Raw genomic sequence first — 20,236 nt, forward strand, 5'->3', positions numbered from 1 at the left:
TGATTTATATTGCCTATTTCGACATGTTGTAGTAGTTTATCGTACACCTAATGCAGCCAGTGGTTAGTATAGGCACTGGCCTTTTAGAATCAGTTTAAATTTTCCCGCTCCGGCGACATTGAGATTCTTGGCAGCGTTTTTTGCGAGCTGAGGTGCCTGTGTTTTTGAGGAAGGGGGCGTGGCTGCTGCACTTGAGAAAAAAGGATGCAGGTCGTGGTTAGGCTGCATTACCATAATAATTTTTTTGTCAAAAGGCTTCTGGCAAGTCAAATAACAAATAATGGGGTCAGCTTCGTAATCCGACAGCGTTGAGAGGTAATAATTACTTGAAAATGGCCCCAGCTATTCACTAATGATCTTTGGTTTGGACAAAGGGCAGCTTTATTCTCCCAAAGCTCATTTCTGATGGTCCCCCGCATGTCTAGCAAGTGTGCCTGACATTTGCAACCAGTTTCCAGCAGTTTCGGTTTCGTTTTCGCATTGCGAAATTCATATTTGGCGCTACTACGCAGTTACCCAACTACAAGCTCATTTGCCATGGCGCCTCCGTTGCCCGCTACTGCTCCTCAAAACAAGCATGCCGCTCCCGCTTCCAGTTTATCTACGCCTTGCTTCTGCGATAAGAGCTTCCGCTGAAAGTCAGACGATAACACCAAGTCGTCGGGTGTCAGTTCAGACGAGGAGAACGCTTCCAATTGGCCTTGAACACCGCCAGCTGTTCACCGGCCAGTTTCGGTTTCATACGAGGGTATTTCCGGCGGTCTAGTGTCGCTTGTTAGTTGTACTGTCTATTCTGACAAAGTCTCCAACAGCCTTGTATTTGTTTCTTTTCGAAATTTTTAGGTGGCGCTGCAATGTAGTAGGCTCGTAGTGCTGAACTCGCTTCACAGCCCGACGGCGGCTTGGTGAAAGCTTGCTGGGCATGATTCTAGCGCATCGTACCTTATTCCTGCAAGCAGGGCTACCATAGTGAGTCAGAACATGATAATAAACCGCAAATGAAAGTTCTGACTGATAAGTGATCATCAGAACGTCAACAAGCATCCACCAAAGAGTTTGGTTCTCAACTCCAAGCACATTTTTTCACATCGCATGCTTGCCTTCAATATTATGCCGGTCATAATCATTGACAAGGTGTTTTTACATCACGTGGAGGCTAATTTGGGCCTTTAATAATGTCAAACCACCAGATTTCTTCTAGAGAACTATCCAAAATAGCAAAACTTGAAATAGAGGTTGGGCTTCACCACATGGCATGGGCACCACGTGTGCTAACATTTTTATTTATATCTGACAAATTGTACTGCGCAACTCAATTCTTTTTCTAGGACGGGTTTTTGAAATGTCTACCTACAAAATGTATATTCTAAATTATTTCTACTACTGGTGGTTTATTATACACAACTTACTTTTTTCTTATTTTCTTCGACGCGTGGACAAAAATTTCGAATTCCGTAATTTTTTTCGGAATCATTATTTAGGAAAACATTATTAAAACTGGTGTCGTTGGAAAGCGCGTGGAATAATCTGCATTTTATGTCACTGCAATGTGTGCCTAACCAATATGTATAGCACAAAAAAATGTTTTGTTAGACCCTTCAAAATTGGTCAATTTCCCGCGGTAACGAAAGAATTAACCGGTCGCCTTCCCCACCCCGCGACGCGTTGTATACATGTGGAAAGTCGATGGCACATGCACTAAAGCGAACCAACAAAATCTGCCAGCTAACCGTGAGGCCAGAGCCTCGCCGATCAGCGTACGCACAGCGAACATAACGCATATCGAGGGTCGCTGCCGCCGCGAACCTCGTATGCGCAACTAACGTAAAGCACGTCGAACAAGCATTCGGCGACCGATCGAGGCTCGCTGCCGCAGCGAACATCGTATGCGCAACTAACGTAAAACTGTGTTATGATAATTTCGACCTCACCTTGTTTGGATTATCCAGCTTTTGGGATTCCAACTGTCGTTTCTTGGTTTCGAAGAACTCTATGTCCTTGTCTTGGTAGCTTGGATGCTTTGTCCGGAGATGGCGTGTCAACTTCGTCGGCACCATGGAGCTTAGAGCGAGTACTTCACAGCACAAAACGCATTGCAGTTTGCCGCCGATATTGACAAAGCCAAACTTCAGATAACGTTCTTTGTAGCCACGTAACTTGGACATGGCTACGCGACTCGGACGAACACGTAGCTTCGCGACCTAGGCCAACCGGGTGAGACTGCACGGCACAGCCACTGATGCCAGGCGAAAATGGCGATATGATAATGCGGCTGCGGGGCACCGAGACACGTGGTTCGGAAAGGTGTGGGGAAGAGGGAAAGGAGGTGATCGAGACGACCTTGTGCGGATTGCGGATCGCTGCGGCAGTTCCGGGAGCAGGTCCCGGAACTCCAAATGAGTCACGGCCGGACTAAACTCCAAAAAATGTAAAAAAAAAAAAAAAAAAAAGCGGGTGAGGGTTTTGCGGATCCTAGAAATGGCTTCGCGGACCCCCATTTGAGAACCACTGCCATGAATAATAAAGTTCCTATCCATCTACAGCCAAAGACTGCTGTAGAAATTATTTGAGGCTGATAGCTAGTGCAAAAGATGTGACTTGCGCTTCCGGATGCCTGAGGTAGCGAGGCTTCATCAACACTTTGTAGGGAAGCCTCAGCTTCGGGAACCTCCTCATGACCGATTTGCCCTGAAGGGACATCTTCCAACACACCGTCCAGCATTTCCTGCACCTCAACCAAGTCGCAGGCTTCGAGGAGTGGTGGGAACGAAAACGTGGCTCAGTTTCCAGGGAAACATTTTGCTGCAGCAACAATGCCGGGAGCAGCAAAACAGCATACCTTCGGCATTGCCAGCAGCTTCCTGCATCTCGTCGTCAACCAGCGCAGCATCGGCCGCGTGGGTGCTGTCGTACAGTTTCTGCCTACAATGCATAAAACAGAGAATGCGTACGTAAGCGCTCAAGCTGCAAGTTTTGCCGATGAGACTGTGTGACATGATGTCGGTGACAATTCAGTTCGGCATGAGGCACACAGCACCGGTGAATGCCCATTGAGACACTGCCTGAATGAATTCCGGCGACCTTTGTTTCTTCCACATATATCAAGATGGCTGCACACGGCTGGTTTTGTAATGCCTCTCGAAAATGTCAGATTTCGCGGCTTGAATCGCTAGCATCAAACAAACCATGCCGGAGCAAGTACTACGCTCTGCACGATCAATTACCTCCTGCTGACAAAGGGTGCCAGGAATTCGAGGATTTTGAAGACACCAGTCCGTTTTCTTCGCCTTTTCATCGTTTGCATAGCCGCTTGGTTAGTTTTTCTTCTTGGCCAGTTCTTTCGCTAACCTGTCGCGTAGGCTCTGCCACTTCCTCTTGCACTCGTCGCCTAAATTACAGAGAAAAAGACGCCACACTCAGCGATAACACTTCAGACTCCCTTAACCATGAACGTGCGTCTTGTTGAGCGTCGGCCCTGAGATAAGCTTTGCGTGTGACCCGCGCAAATGGGTTCACGTGTGCTACACCAAATCATGCTCAGCGAAGTCCCACTCGCAAGACACTGGCAATCACACTGGGGTGGACAGAGAGACAACAAATTACATGTAGTAAAGCCACACTTGGGACCATACACAACTTGCACAACAGACCCACCGAAGTGACCCTAGCAAGGTTATGGATAGGCCACACACATGTAACACACTTCCACCTGCTCACTGGATCACCAAGGCCCAAGTGAGTGGGTGTGGAGATGGCCTGTCCACAGTCCACATGCTCAACCAATGCAAGGCACTTGACACAACACGACGCAAACACTTCCCACAGGCAACACATCCCGTTACACCCATCGCACTTTTTAGGAGACAAGCCCATGTTTTCAATCAAGCGCGTCTTTGAGTTTCTCGCTGATGTCAAGTTTTTACATCTCATTTCTTACCATGCATCATGACAACCTGGCCCTTTACACAAGCCGCCTTGACTGACTTTTGTTTAATTTTACGTTTATTTTTACGGAAATGTTTTTAGTAGCCATATCACTCAAATGAACAGCTATCCTTTGGCACTCTTTGCCCCCAGTCGGTCTTGCGCCATAAAAACCCAAACATCATCATCATCATCACTCGCAAGACTACGCTTTTGTTGCCAGCATCTACAGCGCATGCGCGTCGGTGGCATCGGAAAGCGCGCGCCGGCACGAATGACCGCGAGTACTCATAAGCGTACCTGACCAATGTGTAAATCAACTGATGCGTGTACCCCACCAATGTACAAGTCGCACACCTTGCAAAAACACCACCTACTTGTTCAAAACGGGGTTGAATGTAGTCAAGTGCCCCATAGTATATGCATCTATGGCATCACGGAAGCCACAGAAACCGTGCAAGGACTCACCGCTAATGCCAAAATGCGTCCCAATGGCAGCCCAGGTGTCGATGCGCTTCTGAGAGTACTTGTAGTTTGCACATGCCGGAGCACGGGTCATTATTTCATGGAAGTATGATACTGACACAAGCCCAACTTCTACAGTGTGAAGAAATCACACTGCCATTATGGAAGGAACTCCAGTGCACAATTCAAACATTCATGAATCAATTTGTACGACGTCTTCAGCACAAGCCACCTTTATACATTCTACTTGTAGTCACTGGGTGTTATTTATTACAGTTACACTATATTTACTTTTGAATGACCCATACTGCATGCTGTATGATGACATACCTAATTGTAAGTGCATCACATGAATTAAGCTGAATGAAAAAAAACTCTTGCCTGTTCAACTGTGCCACAGGATTCTGTTCCATCTTCCTCCATATGTGATGGGTCGTTCACTGGCAGCGAACCCGAAAACGTGCGTATGGCCTCCAAATAGGGCCAATCGGCAGGCAACAAGCCAGTGGTCCTTTCTGGCTGGTATTTCCTGCACATACAATTATTCAGAGGGAAAAGAACAACATTCACCCTGCAGAAATCGCATTACCAGCAGCTTTTTATAAACATTTGAAGGTTTTCAGGGCAACTCGGAGGAAGCCGTGCGTGCATTGGTCATAGGGGGAAACTTGGTCCCTTATAAAATTGAGGGGGGACAATTTGGACGAACTTCGCACCCAGAAGCACAATAGCGATGTCTATGACCATATAGCTGCGCAGCTGGAATACCATGCATTAAGGCCCAAATACACTCAAAGATTGCAAACTTGGGCCAAATGTTCAGATAAGAAATGCATGGACCACGTCAGGCTGTTTTTTTTTTTATATATATATGAGTGGTGAAACTGCGTGGGACCAAACTCGGTGTGATAAGGTAAAAAGGGGTAGTGATATTCTCGCAGAGAGAGGAAAAAAAATTAGGCAGAGTGCAGCGGATAAAACGGGTCTCACTTAGTTGGATAAAACAAATACTCCTACCTAGTAAGAGTACTTGCTCTTTACAGCTTAAAGGTGAAAGCCCATCACTTTTTCAGTATCGTGTGTGTGTGTGTGTGCAGCTGTGAGTTGACCTTTCAAGAATTCTGTGAGTAAAAATTTACAGCTGTCAGCACAGCAAAAAAAAAAGAAACCCTTACGGGGGAGGTATGCTGCATTGTACAAAAACAAGTCTAGGCATGTGCTTATTATGTTTGCTTTCATGCAATTTTGCTGTGCTCAACTGTACATGAAAGATACAAATACATAACAGGTCAAATTGGGCAAGACTTACTGCGACTACAACTGGTAATGTTTGGCATGACGCGTAATTTTCAATGGTAGCTGAATGCCAGAACTTGCGTACATATTTTAGTCGCAGTAAGTCTTGCCCAATTTGACCTGTTATGTATTTGTATCTTTCATGTACAGTTGAGCACAGCAAAAGTGCATGAAAGCAAACATAATAAGCACATGCCTAGACTTGTTTTTGTACAATGCAGCATACCTCCCCCGTAAGGGTTTCTTTTTTTTTTTTGCTGTGCTGACAGCTGTAAATTTTTACTCACAGAATTCTTGAAAGGTCAACTCACAGCTGCACACACACACACACACGATACTGAAAAAGTGATGGGCTTTCACCTTTAAGCTGTAAAGAGCAAGTACTCTTACTAGGTAGGAGTATTTGTTTTATCCAACTAAGTGAGACCCGTTTTATCCGCTGCACTCTGCCTAATTTTTTTTCCTCTCTCTGCGAGAATATCACTACCCCTTTTTACCTTATCACACCAAGTTTGGTCCCACGCAGTTTCACCACTCATATATATATATAAAAAAAAAAACAGCCTGACGTGGTCCATGCATTTCTTATCTGAATATTTGGCCCAAGTTTGCGATCTTTGAGTGTACTTGGGCCTTAATGAATGGTATTCCAGCTGCGCAGCTATATGGTCATAGACATCGCTATTGTGCTTCTGGGTGCGAAGTTCGTCCAAATTGTCCTCCCTCAATTTTATAAGGGACCAAGTTTCCCCCTATGACCAATGCACGCACGGCTTCCTCCGAGTTGCGCCTCTCACGGACACCTCTTTGTTTGGAGGGTTTGTCATATCCCCGTAAAAGCACCACTGGTAGTTCACTCAGGTTCACTGTTGCACACTTCAGTAAGGGCTGGAAATGCACGAGTAGCGATAGTTGAAACAAGTCGCACAACACCGACATGGGGGAAGTACTGGAGTATGAAAAATACGCCACAATATGGCTTGTTTAGTGCAAAGTCATTGCATTGCAATTTTAACAAGTTATTAAAGTACGTATTTTTCCTGATTTTCGTTCCTGATCTTTGGTGTGCAGCTGTTGGATATCTGCACGCATTGCATTTAATTAACTGATTCACTATGGCAACCATAGTCGGTTCCTTAGGGTTACTGTTGTTCGGGGTCAGGGATGGTTCAGTTGAGCTACGTGAATCCGATCCATGTTTCCTAGTGCGATCTTCCCACGTGGGTGGCGTCCTTTTGGGTATAGTTGGCCGGTGGCTTAGGCATTCTGCTGGGGCATGTTGGGTTTAGTGCTATGTGCCCGGGTCCTTTACAGGCGACGCAGTAGGTCGGGGGCCCACAGCCTTGATCCTCTTGGTGGTGCTTGCCACAGGTGTTGCACGCTTCCTGTGCGGGGCAAGAGTGGGCCATGTGCCCAACGTTATGGCAGTTGTAACACACGAGCCTTTTGGGTAGGCAGGGGGACACCTCCACAATCTCCATGTAATATTTGACCACCCTTCGGCGAGGTAAGTGTTATTTCAGCCCGGTTAGTGCAACCAAGTCGTGGGCAGGCTAGCATTTTGGCCTGTTTGCATCGTAGCCATTGGAGAGTTTCTTTGTTGATCTCATCTGGCTGAATCGTGATGACACCTCTGGTGGTGTTTGGTTTGAAGGGGGATAGCTTTACCTCAATAGGGGCACATTGGTGCTTTCCTCAGTGGTCAAAAGAGATGGATGTAACAGTAAGAAGGCGAGACATGTGTATCATTGTAGACGCTTATGTAGATGCAGTTCCCTGCTCTGTCAGATTTGTGTGAGGCAAGTGCCGCTAGATACAATTGTGAAGCAGTTGTTCAAATTAGGTGAGCAAATGTATGTTTGGGGATATCGTTAATGCTGCACTTAGCGAGCGGTCTTAGCACAAGTTGGAAGCGGGGCCTACTTACCAGCTCTATTCAAGTTACTTGGTCTTGAGCATGAATATGTGGTTACAGTTCCATCGTTGGTCAGGGAGCATGACTTGCTGCGACAGGACTAAAAGGGTTCATCAGTGTTTGGTTCTGTTGTGGTGACATCATCAGCACAAGCTCGGTGTCTTCTTCCATTGGCGATACAGTATCTGGGTGCAGGTTAGGCTCTGCGTGATGGAGCAGCAGTGCCGGGCATGCTAGGCATTGCTAGCTGTGCTGACTCAGCACGAACCGATGATGTAGAGGAGCGTTCCTGCAGTGGCTGCGTTGTCTACAGAGGCGACCGTAGCAGCGGCGGCTGAAGCAGCAAAAGACGAGTTGGTTCCGTCGACGTTGCGGCGGTGTAAGGCTTAGCGTCTTGAAGATCTGTACCTGTTCCTCGTGGCACTATTGTCATGGTTTTGCGGGCGTCTGATGGTCAGATGAAAGCACAGAACTTCACGAGTTCGTTGATACCTATGTTATAGGATTCCACACAATTAAACTGCTTATTCAGTCAAGTAACATGGAGTCGATGTGGAGCCATCTGGGCTGGCCGGAAGGTCACGTGATCTCCCGGTCATGAGAAAGCCAGTGTTCCTTGAAAGGCAGGGACTTCTTCATGGGCAGATTCTTCACTTCCATTCCATCCACTGACACTTCCGTTCTTTTCTTCTCTTTGAATCCTGACCACCCCTTTGTAGGTGAACCTCTTATAGCAAATCCACTACTTGTGGCCACATTCTCCTGGGCAATGCTTTCGGCTTCACTGAGCAGAGAAAGTTTGCGCTGTAGCGCTGTCTGGTCGTGAACGTCGTAAAGAGAAGATAGGACTTGCGAGCTCTTAGCTCTTATCTGCGACTTTAGGTAGTGCGTGGTTTGCTGAGAAGCCCTGGGCAAATTGGCAGCCTCTCCTCCATCAGCATCAGCTGATGCTACTTGCTGCTCGCCGTCCTTTGGCGAGTCAGCTTCCGAGTCATTTCAGACAGTGTCGTTCGGATGACATTGAGGAAAGTTAAATACGGTCCATACCTGTAAAAGGTCCATTCATCGATGAGCAAAAAGACTTCGCCGAAATGCTTGCACGGTAGCTTGGACTTCTTGAAGTCCAAGCAGGAACAACTTGGGAAGTTGAAGTCTACTTCATGGAAACCACGTCCTTCCCGTTCTGACTTAATCTGAAAAGTTCCCTCCTTGGTTCCAGATGTTGCATCCTTACTATTATATTCTAACACCCTTCTTAAGCGCTCCATGATGGGCTGTATTACAGCAGGTGGCCTTTCATGCAGGTAGCTCTGCACGCTTTCATGGTAGAGGTGGTAACTCAATGAGAAGCTGATGCTTGCCTGAATGAGGTGCGTCTCTTTTTCAGGGAAGAATTTTTCTACTAGCACTTGAAGAAGGCCTTGCAGGCCACGCCACCTGCTGTTTCCAGCCAAGCACGTTTTCAGTGTCTTGTTTTTGGACTCTTCTATCGTTTGTATTGAATGGAAGGTCTAACCGATACATCTTCACCCTCGTCCCCAGTACAGGCAGCCATTTCTCGGTCATTCATGACTGAAGCTTCTGGTTTTGTTGCCACTGAGGGGACTGCTTCTTATTGTCAAGCGCAATTTTCAGTTCGCCTTCACTTGCGCTCTACGCTACCTTCCTCATAAGTTTCTTCACAGTGAGGATGTCCTCCACTTCCTTTTGCTTTTTGTCAGCTATCTGTTCCATGCCTGCTCGCGATGAAATGCTCACAATGCAGTGCGGCTCAACGGAAAAACTCCATTGAGGCCAGCAATCTCTGCATGACTGTAATCTACCATCCATACTTTGGATTAAGGTGTGGGTTTCAATAGATTTGAAGTGCTTTCTCAATGCACCCAGCGGTCTCAAACTGAACCACAAAGGCCCCTACAACAATGAAATTGCTCAAAGTCTTTGCCATAATAAAAACTAGTGTAAGAGAATAATTTATAGTTTTGTATGTAGCATCCAAGCAAACTACATTGCCACCGTACTTCAGCAAAAGCTTTCGCATTAACTCTGTCTGGATGCAGAGCAACAGAGTTTGCACACACTCTTCTGCTACAGTGTGCAGAACATCTGCATCAGGTGGTGCCGACTGCTGTTCATCTCCCTCTGCGCCTCAGTATTTTTCGTCTGATAGGGACAAAAAACACATTTTGTTGTCGTTGCCTTTAGTCACAGCTGCTCCTCATATGAGGCAACATTTTCCTGGTCTACAGAGCTGCACCTGTCATTCCTGAGTGGCCTTTTGGATGTGGTTCTTGGTATCTGTTCTTGTAGGATGAAAATCCCTATGTGCTAGTGAGGGACACTGCCTGTTCGCGAATTGCACTTGTTGAATGTAGAATTTTATACAACTTTTTACTGTTCTCACAGAAGTCACACCCTCCTGTACAAGCTGTACAATTTTTTTCTACATCTGAATTAACAGGCTGGACATGGTGTGCACAATCTGTGCCAGTGTTATGGTTGCAATGGCTGTCCTTATCAGACATGCTGACATAAAAGCGCTGCTGACAGACCACAGGTTCCCCCGCTGGCCTGCTCCTGAAATGCCACCTTCAGTGGGGACAGCACCTCTCTTGAAGCAGCTTCACGTTTCCACTTGTTGCACTTTTCTGGCAGGTTCATCTAAAATAACAGGTGAAATCCAAGGGCAAAACATACACGAATTATATACAGTTTTTAGGTGACGGCTTTAAAACATGTAAAATGAACCTTAGCTTCCTCAATTGTTATTGGCCTCCAGGACATACCGTGGCGCCACCTATGAATGATGTCACTTGTTTGACGCCGGGTCGGGTTGTCTTCTGCTACAACACATTTCCTGTGCGTATGCAACCGCGTGTTTTCTTTCTTTTTTTTGTGTGGCCACCGTCTCTCCCTGTCTTGTGGATTTGATGCAACCCAAAAAAGATGTCTGCAGACCAAATAAATAATCTGGGCGAGCGACCATCATGAATCAGCGACTCGCTTGTTCTCGGCGACACCGCTGCGTTAAGGTAGTATCGCGACCCACGCATCATACTCGGCAAGCTACGGCGAAGGACAATGCAACTGATGCCGAGGAAAGTACACGGCTACTTGTGACAGGACATGTGCGAGACTGTGTGCAAGGAAACACCTTGTAACAGAGACGGAAATGCGTCGCTCACTTGGGGTCTCACCACGCATACTGCTCGCATTGCCTGGTAAATGAATGACTATGTGAGAACGGTGATCGGATTGCTTCACCGCATATGCTTAAAAGTGCTGCTATGATCTGCAGTTTGACTTAAGGGGGGACACTGGTCTTAAAACAATTTCTTTTAATTTTCAAGCAACCTTTGTGAAACCCGTCAGTCTTGCTGCTTTTCTCCCCCTGATTTCAGATATGCCATTATTTTCTCAGTAGGTCAATTAGTTCCCAAGATAATTAGCACTAATTAGCCATTTTTAGTCAAGCAATAGACAAAACAGTGTTGGTCATAAAACTGTAATCTTTATATTTTCCAGTACTATGGACCCTGGTGAGTGCAATAATCGAAGCAGTTTTTTGATGCATCACTTGGAACTAATTTTACAGCTCGTTAAACTTTGGTGTTTGAAATGGGCACTCAAAATGGCTCCTTGCCACTGGTGCTACCAAAGTTTAATGAGCTGTAAAATTAGTTCCAAGCGATGCATCAAAAAACTGCTTCGATTATTGCACTCACCGGGGTTCACAGTATTGGGAAATATAAAGATTACAGTTGTATGACCAACACTGTTTTGTCTATTGCTTGACTAAAGATGGCTAATTAGTGCTAATTATCTTGGGAACTAATTGACCTACTGAGAAAATAATGGCATATCTGAAATCAGGGGGAGAAAAGCAGCAAGGCTGACAAGTTTCACAAAGTTCACTAGAATATTAAAAGAGGCTGTTTTAAGACCAGTGTCCCCCCTTAAGCAGTGCCTATTTCCCCTACAGTGTTTTTCATAATTATGTCCAGATTTGATTAACGATCACTGCCGTAGCCTGTGCTCTGCATGGCTGATATATTTACTTTTCGCGACAACTTGTCCGCAATGTATAAATGGTATGAACGCGAGTTTTCAATGCCTTCGAGCAGGTTTGAACATGGCTATATTTATTTTTCATTAGGACGTTGGTGTGGGAATTTGTAATTGCAACGTGGGGTCTTGTCTGTTTACAGTGCGCCTGCCTTTCTCTAGCATCAGTTTCAAAACTCACGACTGCTCACAGAAGGCGAGGCTGTGTATGAGGCCAAACACGTAATGATTTTGGGTAATGGGGAGTTCTAGAATTGAAGAACTGAGTGTTGGGGGCCCCCAAGAAATTAGGAGAGCCCAAACGCAACACACACGTGCGCGACGAGAGGGTCTTCCTTCTTCAACAGCTCGCAGCCTGTTTCGGATGCGCGTAATCGAATGTTGGGAACCTAAAGCTTAGTGTCGCGGCAGATATTTCATCGACGCTATCATTACAGTCGCGAATGACAGTTCCTAATACAACTTTTCACCCCACTGTCACCCCCTTTCTTGTAACTTTGTATCTGCGGTGATTGCTGTTTAAGCGATCGATGGTCAAGATACCTGCCACGGCCTCGGCCGATGCTTAAGCGCAGGTATTGCCATCCTTCAGCCACTCGCCACACCGAGCTCGAACGGGCCAGTGGTGCCAGGGCCAACCTTTGCGGCTGGTCGGTGTAGATCGTGGCAGATATTTGAGCCTCGCTTTGAAAACCACAGCTGATGACACTACCTAGCACAATTTTTCACCACACTAACATTCACTTTCACCAAGGTTGAATTACGTTTCCGCGACTAGTGTGATTTTAAAAAGTGCGACAAGGTGTTGCTGCCATCACCTGCGTCGGGTCGAGCCACTCCGTCGGCCGTGCTGGCAGGCACGGCGGGTGTGTCCTTCAAAAGAACTTTCAAAGACGCGATTTGGAAGACAATGATGTAGCTATGAACAAATGGATTGTCAAACAAAAATAGCTTGTCAGGTTGCACAAATTATCAATACGAGTACAATAAATGAAACGAGCAGTCTACTTTACACTTATCACGGTAAAAATACCAGGAATGCTTTAACAGTTACGGAGGTGCTTAGAACTTTCCAAAAATGCGACGGTGAAAGCTTAGTTGGAACTTCTGTCAATCTGTTCCGGAACTTTCTGTTGAACTTTGTGGAAGTGCCCATCACCAGTTGGTAATTGCAGCATGAATGGGAGTGTCGGGGCCATGGAACTGGAGGCGAGGTGCGATACAGACAATGTAATGATCACTGCCGAGGTTTTGGGGGAGGACTTGCCGTGTTGCATGACCAAGGCAGTGGGAGATTGTAAGGTCGGGAGTAGGGTGATGCGGACGCTATTGTCAATGCAAGTAGGGAGAGTAGAATCATTGTGTACGGTGAGCTGGAGGCCTTGTATAATGTCCGCGAGTATGCGGCGTTTACGTATGGTTTGAGGGTAGCCCCAGGCCGCATGCGGGGCATTGAAATTCCCCAGGAGGAGGAGGGGGTGTTGTTGGGCATGTGTGAGTGCGGCTTGAAAGAGGGAGGAGAGGAGGTGTGGTGGGCTTTTGGTGTGCAGCCGCTGTGAGTGGAGAGTTCAGAGGGTGGGAGGGTATTAAAGACGGGGGGGATGTCGGAGGCCAGGGGTTGTTGGGTGACACTGACGTTTCAGTGGGTGAGAGTGGCATCTTGGGGGAAACATGCGTCATGAAATGCAGTGTAGTGTGAGAGCTCAGCGGTGTGCCAGTCTCTTGAAGAGCAATGACAGTGGGGAGGAGGTCAAGGGTGGAAAGGTTGGCTTGAAGGTTAGCTCGTCTAATGCGATAGCCACGGCAGTTCCACTGCCAGAAAGTAGGAGATTTAGAGGTCCTGGTCATGGTCAATGTCTATGGAGGTGGGGGCTTGTGTGGGGTCTACAGGGGGCGGAGTAGACATGGGGACCTGTGGTGTGATGGTATGCACCCATTGCATGACTTCTTTGTGGAGCTCCTGAATAGAGGTTTGCAAGGAGGAGATCTGTTCCTGTTTATTTGTGTGGTGGGTGGCAAGGAGTGTGTGTATCTCCTCACCAAGATGGCAAGTTGGGCGAGTTTGCACGAGTTCACGTTTTTTGATCGTGTGTCTCCTCATGGAGTTCTTCATTCTCCGTCTGAGGGGATTCAGTGGCCTTGCGTTTAAAAAAGGGTGGGTCAGTGCTGATAGGAGTGGGTGGAGGGGTTGGAGGTTGGGATGAGATATGTTGTTTGAGAGCAGCATTTTCTCGAACGAGACGTTGGTGTTGCATTTAGCGGAGGATAGAGGCAGTGTCAGGGGAAGGAGAAGTGGAAGGTTGGGTGTTGGTGGGAGGAGGAAGAGTGGGGAGCAGGCCCTGGGGGCTTACCAGATGTTGCGCGGCTTGGCTGTACGTCTTGGCTCATGTTGTCGTACAACCTTTGCAAATTCCTTTGGAGAGTGATGCTGTCAACAGCAGAAAAAACAGTCATCGAGTCATCACTGCTGCGGGCGGTCTTGCAGTCCATTTCTGGTGTTAGTCTCTACCTAACAGCTGCCAGGGCCATGGTGGTACTAGCTCATTAACATCCCATAGGGAGCAGTGATATAGCCGTTCTGTATAGTGTCCTTTGCTTTCAGGTACCATTCTCTGGTGACCGAGTTCATCATGTGCACGCATCCTTCCTCCCATAGCATATGGGCCATGTTTTTGTCATTAGGCACGGCATGCCTTTTCCCTTGCCAAATGCGTTTTTTGCGAGTAGGTAGAAGGCGTGTCTGAAGATCTTTCTCAGGAAAGGCATGTCGGCTCCTAACTCAGGGAGTGCGTTTACTTCACGCACTTGGGGGTCCATTATGCGGTCATGAAAGAACGCAAAGCACTCTGGAGCAAGGCACTCATTGAATTTGGTGACATCTTCCGTGGCTTGAAAGATGAGCGACTCCGTGCCAGGGAAACTCTTGACAGAGTCCAGTGAGATGAGTATCTTTTCTTCTCCTCTCCACCGCATCCGATGACGCTTCCTTCCAACGGTTTGCTCAGAATTAGATGGAATGTTTCTACAGTGGAGAGATGTGCTCTTAGCACCATGTTGGCAGAAGCGATGGCTCTTCTTTCCCATTTCCCCCTATCTTTGCTCTTAAGGCAGGTGCAGAAAGAGGTGGCTCTTTAGGGGGTGTCTTGGTATGCCTCTTCGCCGCTTAGCATCGTTTTCACTACTCTCACCTTCTGAGTGGTTACTCTCATGATCACACCAGAGTCCCGGTGTCTCGCACATTGGCTTCCTCGGTGTAGAACTCCCTCTTTTTCACATGGAGGTGCTCGCAGTTCAGCTCATCATGAAAAGCTTGGATGAACCCCAGGAGAGTAGGTTCCCTGTTCTTCAGGTTGGTGTCATAAAGTTCTGTTGTAACTTTGTAAGCTTGAGCACTGGGGACGCTCGTCTGAGTTGTGGGATCGCATGTTTGTCTCCCTGTGATGAGGATGTCGCTGTTGATAGCGGATGTATGGTTCCATGTTTCCGTCAGGGCTTGGTCGATGTCTTGATGGTTTTCTTTGAGAAACTGCAGGAACATCTGCCGACAGGCGCTGTGGCTGAAGTTACTGGTGACCTTGAAATATATTTAATATAACTTGAAATGTATTTGTTGCTTCAAGAAGGGAGGTGATTTTGCTGTACTTCTGTCTCCCGCCTAGATAACAGCTTGGAACAACGTCACTGCGGTTATCTAAACTGACGCACATCACTTTCTCGTGAGAGACACTGAAAGGCTGCTTTGTTGTGCATGTAGTGGCGTACACTAGGAGATCAAGGTCTGGAGTGGTCAGTTTCATCCACAGCCTTGGAACATTTAAGCAGTTGGCAAGGTCCTGTAAGTCGCCTGATTTGACCTCGTTCGCTTGCAAGTTGTCAACAGGGCTCGCGTTCGGGTCAGAATTCTCGTCGTCGAGCAAGCTCGTTTCGTGGTCATTGGGACGAGAGAAACTTTCTTCGCCGTTTCAGACGTAGGAACTAAGCAGCACTTTCTGGTATTAGTTTTTTCACAGCTGGGGAAAGGTATGCAGGAAGGTCAGTAAAGCGCTGGCACTGCATTTGCAGCAAGACCACACCTTCCTCAAACAGTTCATACCTCCTTGCCGTTGATCATGTGCACATATTCGTGAACAACAAAGTACCGTACTTACCCGATTCTAACGCACACTTTTTTTCCGGAAAAATAGGCTGAAAAATTGCATCCGCGTTAGAATCGCATGCGAAACCGAAACTGCTGAAACAGCTGCAATTTTGTCCCACCCATCGTCATCGCCACTTGAAGAAGGCGCCTAAGATTATACTTTGCCTCCTGTACTTCTGCAATGCCTGCATGTTTGCATGTTTGATTCCACTGTACTGCCCAGTCACCGATGGGTACTTGCTGCGCACTGCTGTCACGACGCAGCTTGGCAGAACGCGCCTCTTTCCTTTGCCCAAGCGTCCCCACGTGAGCAGTGCAAACTGCATGAATGCAGCATGCCGTAGCGCTCTAAAAACAAAAAGGTGTCGTTATACACAAGTGATATTCACTCTTGAAATTAAAGCCGCCTGATTTCTGGTGCCATGGCTTAGCTTGCCTGTTCCTGCTGTCCAGATCGCCAGCTGGGGGCAGCCGCCTCCTGCGCTGTTTCAGCACCACTTCTAGAACTGCGCGGTCCAAGCATACCGCCTTGAACTTCCGCGTCAGTGTGACGCACTGGTGCCGCCTTAGCCTGCGCCGAATTTCTGGGATTTCCTGACAGCAGAGGCATTCAATTGCTTCCCCCATAGGGATGCAATGGTTGCAGGCACACCTGACAAGGAAGAAGCGTTTTGTGATAAGTTGAAACATTAACTTTTTCGTAAACTGACGAGTGGTGTAGGTTGGCGCATATCTCGTGGAAAGTTGCTATTAGATAGGGGCATGCCAGGCCTATCTAGATATCATGAACCGAGCACACTAAAATATTCAAACATATCATTCGTACATAAAAATTCTTGAGCTAATCCGCAAGCTCATTCCTCGAACATGAGTAGCTTTTAACAGCCTCGAGAAAATACCCGCATGTGCGCGAGATCATCACAAAGAACTTCAAAGCAGATACAGAAAACTCGGCTGGATAATAACAACACAAGCGGAAAAAAATAAAAATAAACGTATCGCTTACGCGCAGGTTTCTTTTTTCCACCTACACACAAGAAAAAGTGGCCGGCTAGCTCGGTCAGTGGTGTGCGCGGCTTTGTGTATATCGTGTCCCGTCGCGAGGGCAATCGTCAGCACAAACGTGGAAATAAACACCGCTGAATGTCTTTGTATACAAGCATTAAAGAGCTGCGGCAATACTGAAATGTCGAAAACGCTTATATTGACTGCTACTATTCAATAATACAGCCACATTAGGCGCCGGCGCAACCTCCACTTAGCTCGCCGGTGTTGTGAACCTGGCCTCGAAGCAATGCTTGCTCACCAGTGCTTGTATAGTCGATCTTTCTGATATCACATCACGAAAACGCAGCATATGACTCTATTTTTAACTACAGAATGAGTGTTACATCGTATCACTTACCACAGCAGATTTCTTAGTCGTGCGCTCGTGGGCACTTCAGGGGTAGCCGAGCCGTCCGTGCCGCCGGGGTTCATGGGCGGCTTTCGCGAAGCCATAGGCTCAAACAAATATGGAGCTGCCCCCAGCTCCTCATTCCTCAATAAAAAAGGGTTGTGTGAATGTTCCATGTCTCTTTGGCCTGGATCTAAACGTGTTCGCACGGCACTTGTACACCGAGCGGCCGGCGCGCCGCTGACACTTCCGAATATGACGTCACCGACTGCCCGCCAATCCCGAAAGGTTGCCAGAGCTCAGCTCGTGCCCTCGGGCGGGGGTCGTTTATATTGGCGAAAAAAAGCCCTTTGCGTTCAGTTACGCATCAAATAAACACGTTTTTTGAATTCAGCGTGGTGAAAACCATGAAGTACTGCGCTTAACTAATTTTTTTCGAAAAGTGCTTCACCAGCCCTTTAAGAGGTTAAGGCCTTGGCACCACACAGATACCTGCCATGCCTGCATCAGCATTGTGCCTATTTGTCGTGAGATGGGCAGCTCATGTTGCTACGCAGTGTACTTAAAAGAGTTTGGAATAGCTCATGTATTGGTGGCAAGGTAAGGACATGCACCGTGTGCACTACCCGACGCAGCCATCTCTGTAGACTGGACTTAAGAAAAAAAAGCCTACATTGGTATGTTGCTGGCGCAAAGCAGTTTCAAAATGTTTTTGGAATGTGTCTCAAGAGCTCCACCCTTCAGAATAACTTTTTAGGCTGTACTGTACGTGCACTGGTGTTATATGCCCCAGTCGTCAGTCCACCATACGCAGTGGTGGGGGGGTTTGCGGGGGCAAAGAAAGCTCTCTGGTGGTTTGCGCTCCTTCCCTCCCCTCCCCCAAATGATGGGGACCAGGGAAAGCTTCAAAGTACAGCAGATCGTATCTTCCAAAGCACCCCCACTGTTGGGAAATCAGCAGAGGTGCGTTTTGCCATCGAAAGCCCTTGTGCACTGCCACCATTGCACTCACATGTGTGCGTTTCGTTGTCACGATATTTGGAGAGATCTTTTGATGAGGCCACTGATGGTGATTGTACTGTTGTTTACTGGTGAATGCTCATAAAGTAATAAGCATTTGAATTTTTTTTTACCCTGCCAGCAAGGTTCGGTACAATGTGCAGAGGAAATTAAGAAAAAGCGCATAGCTGCTCACTTTGCCTTAATTTTTTTTAACAAGAACAGGTTTATAGCATAATAAATATTCAGTATACAGAGAAAGCACATATAGACAGACTAACAACATATAAAAGGCTACATATACACCATTTTCCATTAACAGCCGGGAAAGGAGGAAAATACTCACAAACCAGTTCTCTCGGTGGCCTGCGCACCTTCCGCTTCCGGCAGACCAGCATTGCCTGTGCGCACCGGGCTGTTACCATTGCTTGGCGCGGTGTGCTTCTCTGCATAATAGAACAGCGTTTTGCACTGTTTGCTTAGTTTTTGCGGAACTTTCAGTGGTTATAGCCAATGCTGCGATGCCGTTCAAGGTGCAAACGTCGCTTGGTCAGCACTGTGTGGTGGTGGGTTATCGAACAACCAGAGAAAGCGAGAAAAAGTAACCGACAGCACGCTTCTGCAGGACACAGCCTAGAGAAAATTCAGTGCGGTTGTGATGAATTTTTGCGGCATAGCTTCCCAATGGACCATGAGTGTGCCCCGGGCACACTCATGGTCCATTCTGTTCTTCGGACGAGATGCTTCCTTGCTTCGTTGCTGGCTTTGAGTTTGAAGCACACTAGTCCGCTTGCGCTCGCCATGTGAGTGGAGGCATAGTGTGAGCACGCATTCGCGGAGTGCCGAGGGATCTGTCGGGACGACTAGGTAGCGGAGACCAGACCAGTCGATGTCCCAGTATACGCCCAGCCACCACCATCCACATTCACGGTGCCCCATTTGTACCATGTTTGCCGAAACCGTGGCCGTTTCGACTGTCAATTGGGCTGGCACGGACTGTGGTGTTGGTTGAGCGCTCAGCGTACGGGAATCCTCGCGAGCAGCTTCGATGGCCCTCACCGTGCTTATCGCGGTTTCTAAGTTTAGATCAGCTGTTTCTAATAAACGCGTTTGCATCGGGACATCGTTAATGCCACTGACGATTTGGTCTCGTAGCATGTGGTTCCGGAATGACTCAAACTTGCAGTCCTCGGCCAGTCGCTTCAAAGATGCTATGTAGTCCCCCACCGCCCCCCCTTCCCGCCTGTGTCTTGAAAAGAACTTGAAACTTCCTACCACCTCCGACACCCTTGGCGCGAAGTGGTTGTTGAGAGCTTCAAAAATTGTCGCTAAGTTCGTCTCTGCAGGTTTTCCTGGGGCCAGTAAACTTCGTAGCAAAGAATACGTCGCGGCTCCGCAACAGGTCAGAAATACGGCTGTCTTCTTACCGCCGGGGACGTCATTCACTGTGATGTAAAGCTCCACCCGCTCCCGGTATTCCGTCCAATCCATGCAGGGTTCGCACAGGTCCTTGAAAACCTTGAAAACCCTTGAATTTAGAAATATCAATTTCAAGGCCTGGAAAGTCCTGGAATTTTTAAAGGGTCCTTGAAAACCCTTGATTTTTCCGGAGAGAATCAATGGCCCTGTCTTTTCACAAGAATTTAGAGTGTTCGTCGTGGATTTTAGGCGCTAACAAATGTAAAGAAACATTTTAACAGTCAAGTTTTAGTGTATTGCGTGAAATTACAAATTTGGTGGATTTTCATTATTACACGGCAATATTGGGAGCAGGCACTTGTCAATCCAATCCATGTCGCGATACAATCCAGTGAAAGCCAGCTTCTGTTCTCTATCTTGCATCTTCCATCTAGGCTGTGAACGCTCGCTCCTTGCATCTTTGCTGTGCCTCATACGCTCCATCGGCGTTTGCTTTTACATGCAAATGGTGGACGTGTGCATTGTTCATCCTGCCTTGCAGCAACACTTGAGGATTTAATTTCAGCTGATACTCTTGCTGAGAAAGTAGGAGATGCAGGCAACATTAACTAAGTTTTGA

General features: G+C 47.3%; 2 protein-coding genes across 7 annotated transcripts in view; one reads left to right on the forward strand and one right to left on the reverse strand.

Annotated features, from left to right (window-relative positions):
- LOC144168803 (uncharacterized) overlaps positions 1-20,236 on the forward strand; it is a 128,942-nt gene that overhangs the window by 46,231 nt on the left and 62,475 nt on the right. The gene's annotated exons all lie outside the window — the stretch shown is intronic.
- On the reverse strand, positions 3,933-17,303 carry LOC144170890 (uncharacterized). Its single transcript, XM_077700908.1, has 5 exons — positions 17,209-17,303; positions 16,240-16,455; positions 6,998-7,070; positions 6,218-6,437; positions 3,933-4,976 (listed from the first exon to the last, which is right to left on the reverse strand). Exons 1-5 carry the CDS (start codon positions 17,301-17,303, stop codon positions 4,744-4,746), a joined length of 837 nt encoding a protein of 278 aa, XP_077557034.1. The 3' UTR covers positions 3,933-4,743.

Source organism: Haemaphysalis longicornis, unplaced genomic scaffold (genome assembly GCF_048455015.1).
Source record: "Haemaphysalis longicornis isolate Haplotype H1 unplaced genomic scaffold, Haemaphysalis longicornis Haplotype H1 scaffold_2, whole genome shotgun sequence".
Classification (NCBI taxonomy): domain Eukaryota; kingdom Metazoa; phylum Arthropoda; class Arachnida; order Ixodida; family Ixodidae; genus Haemaphysalis; species Haemaphysalis longicornis.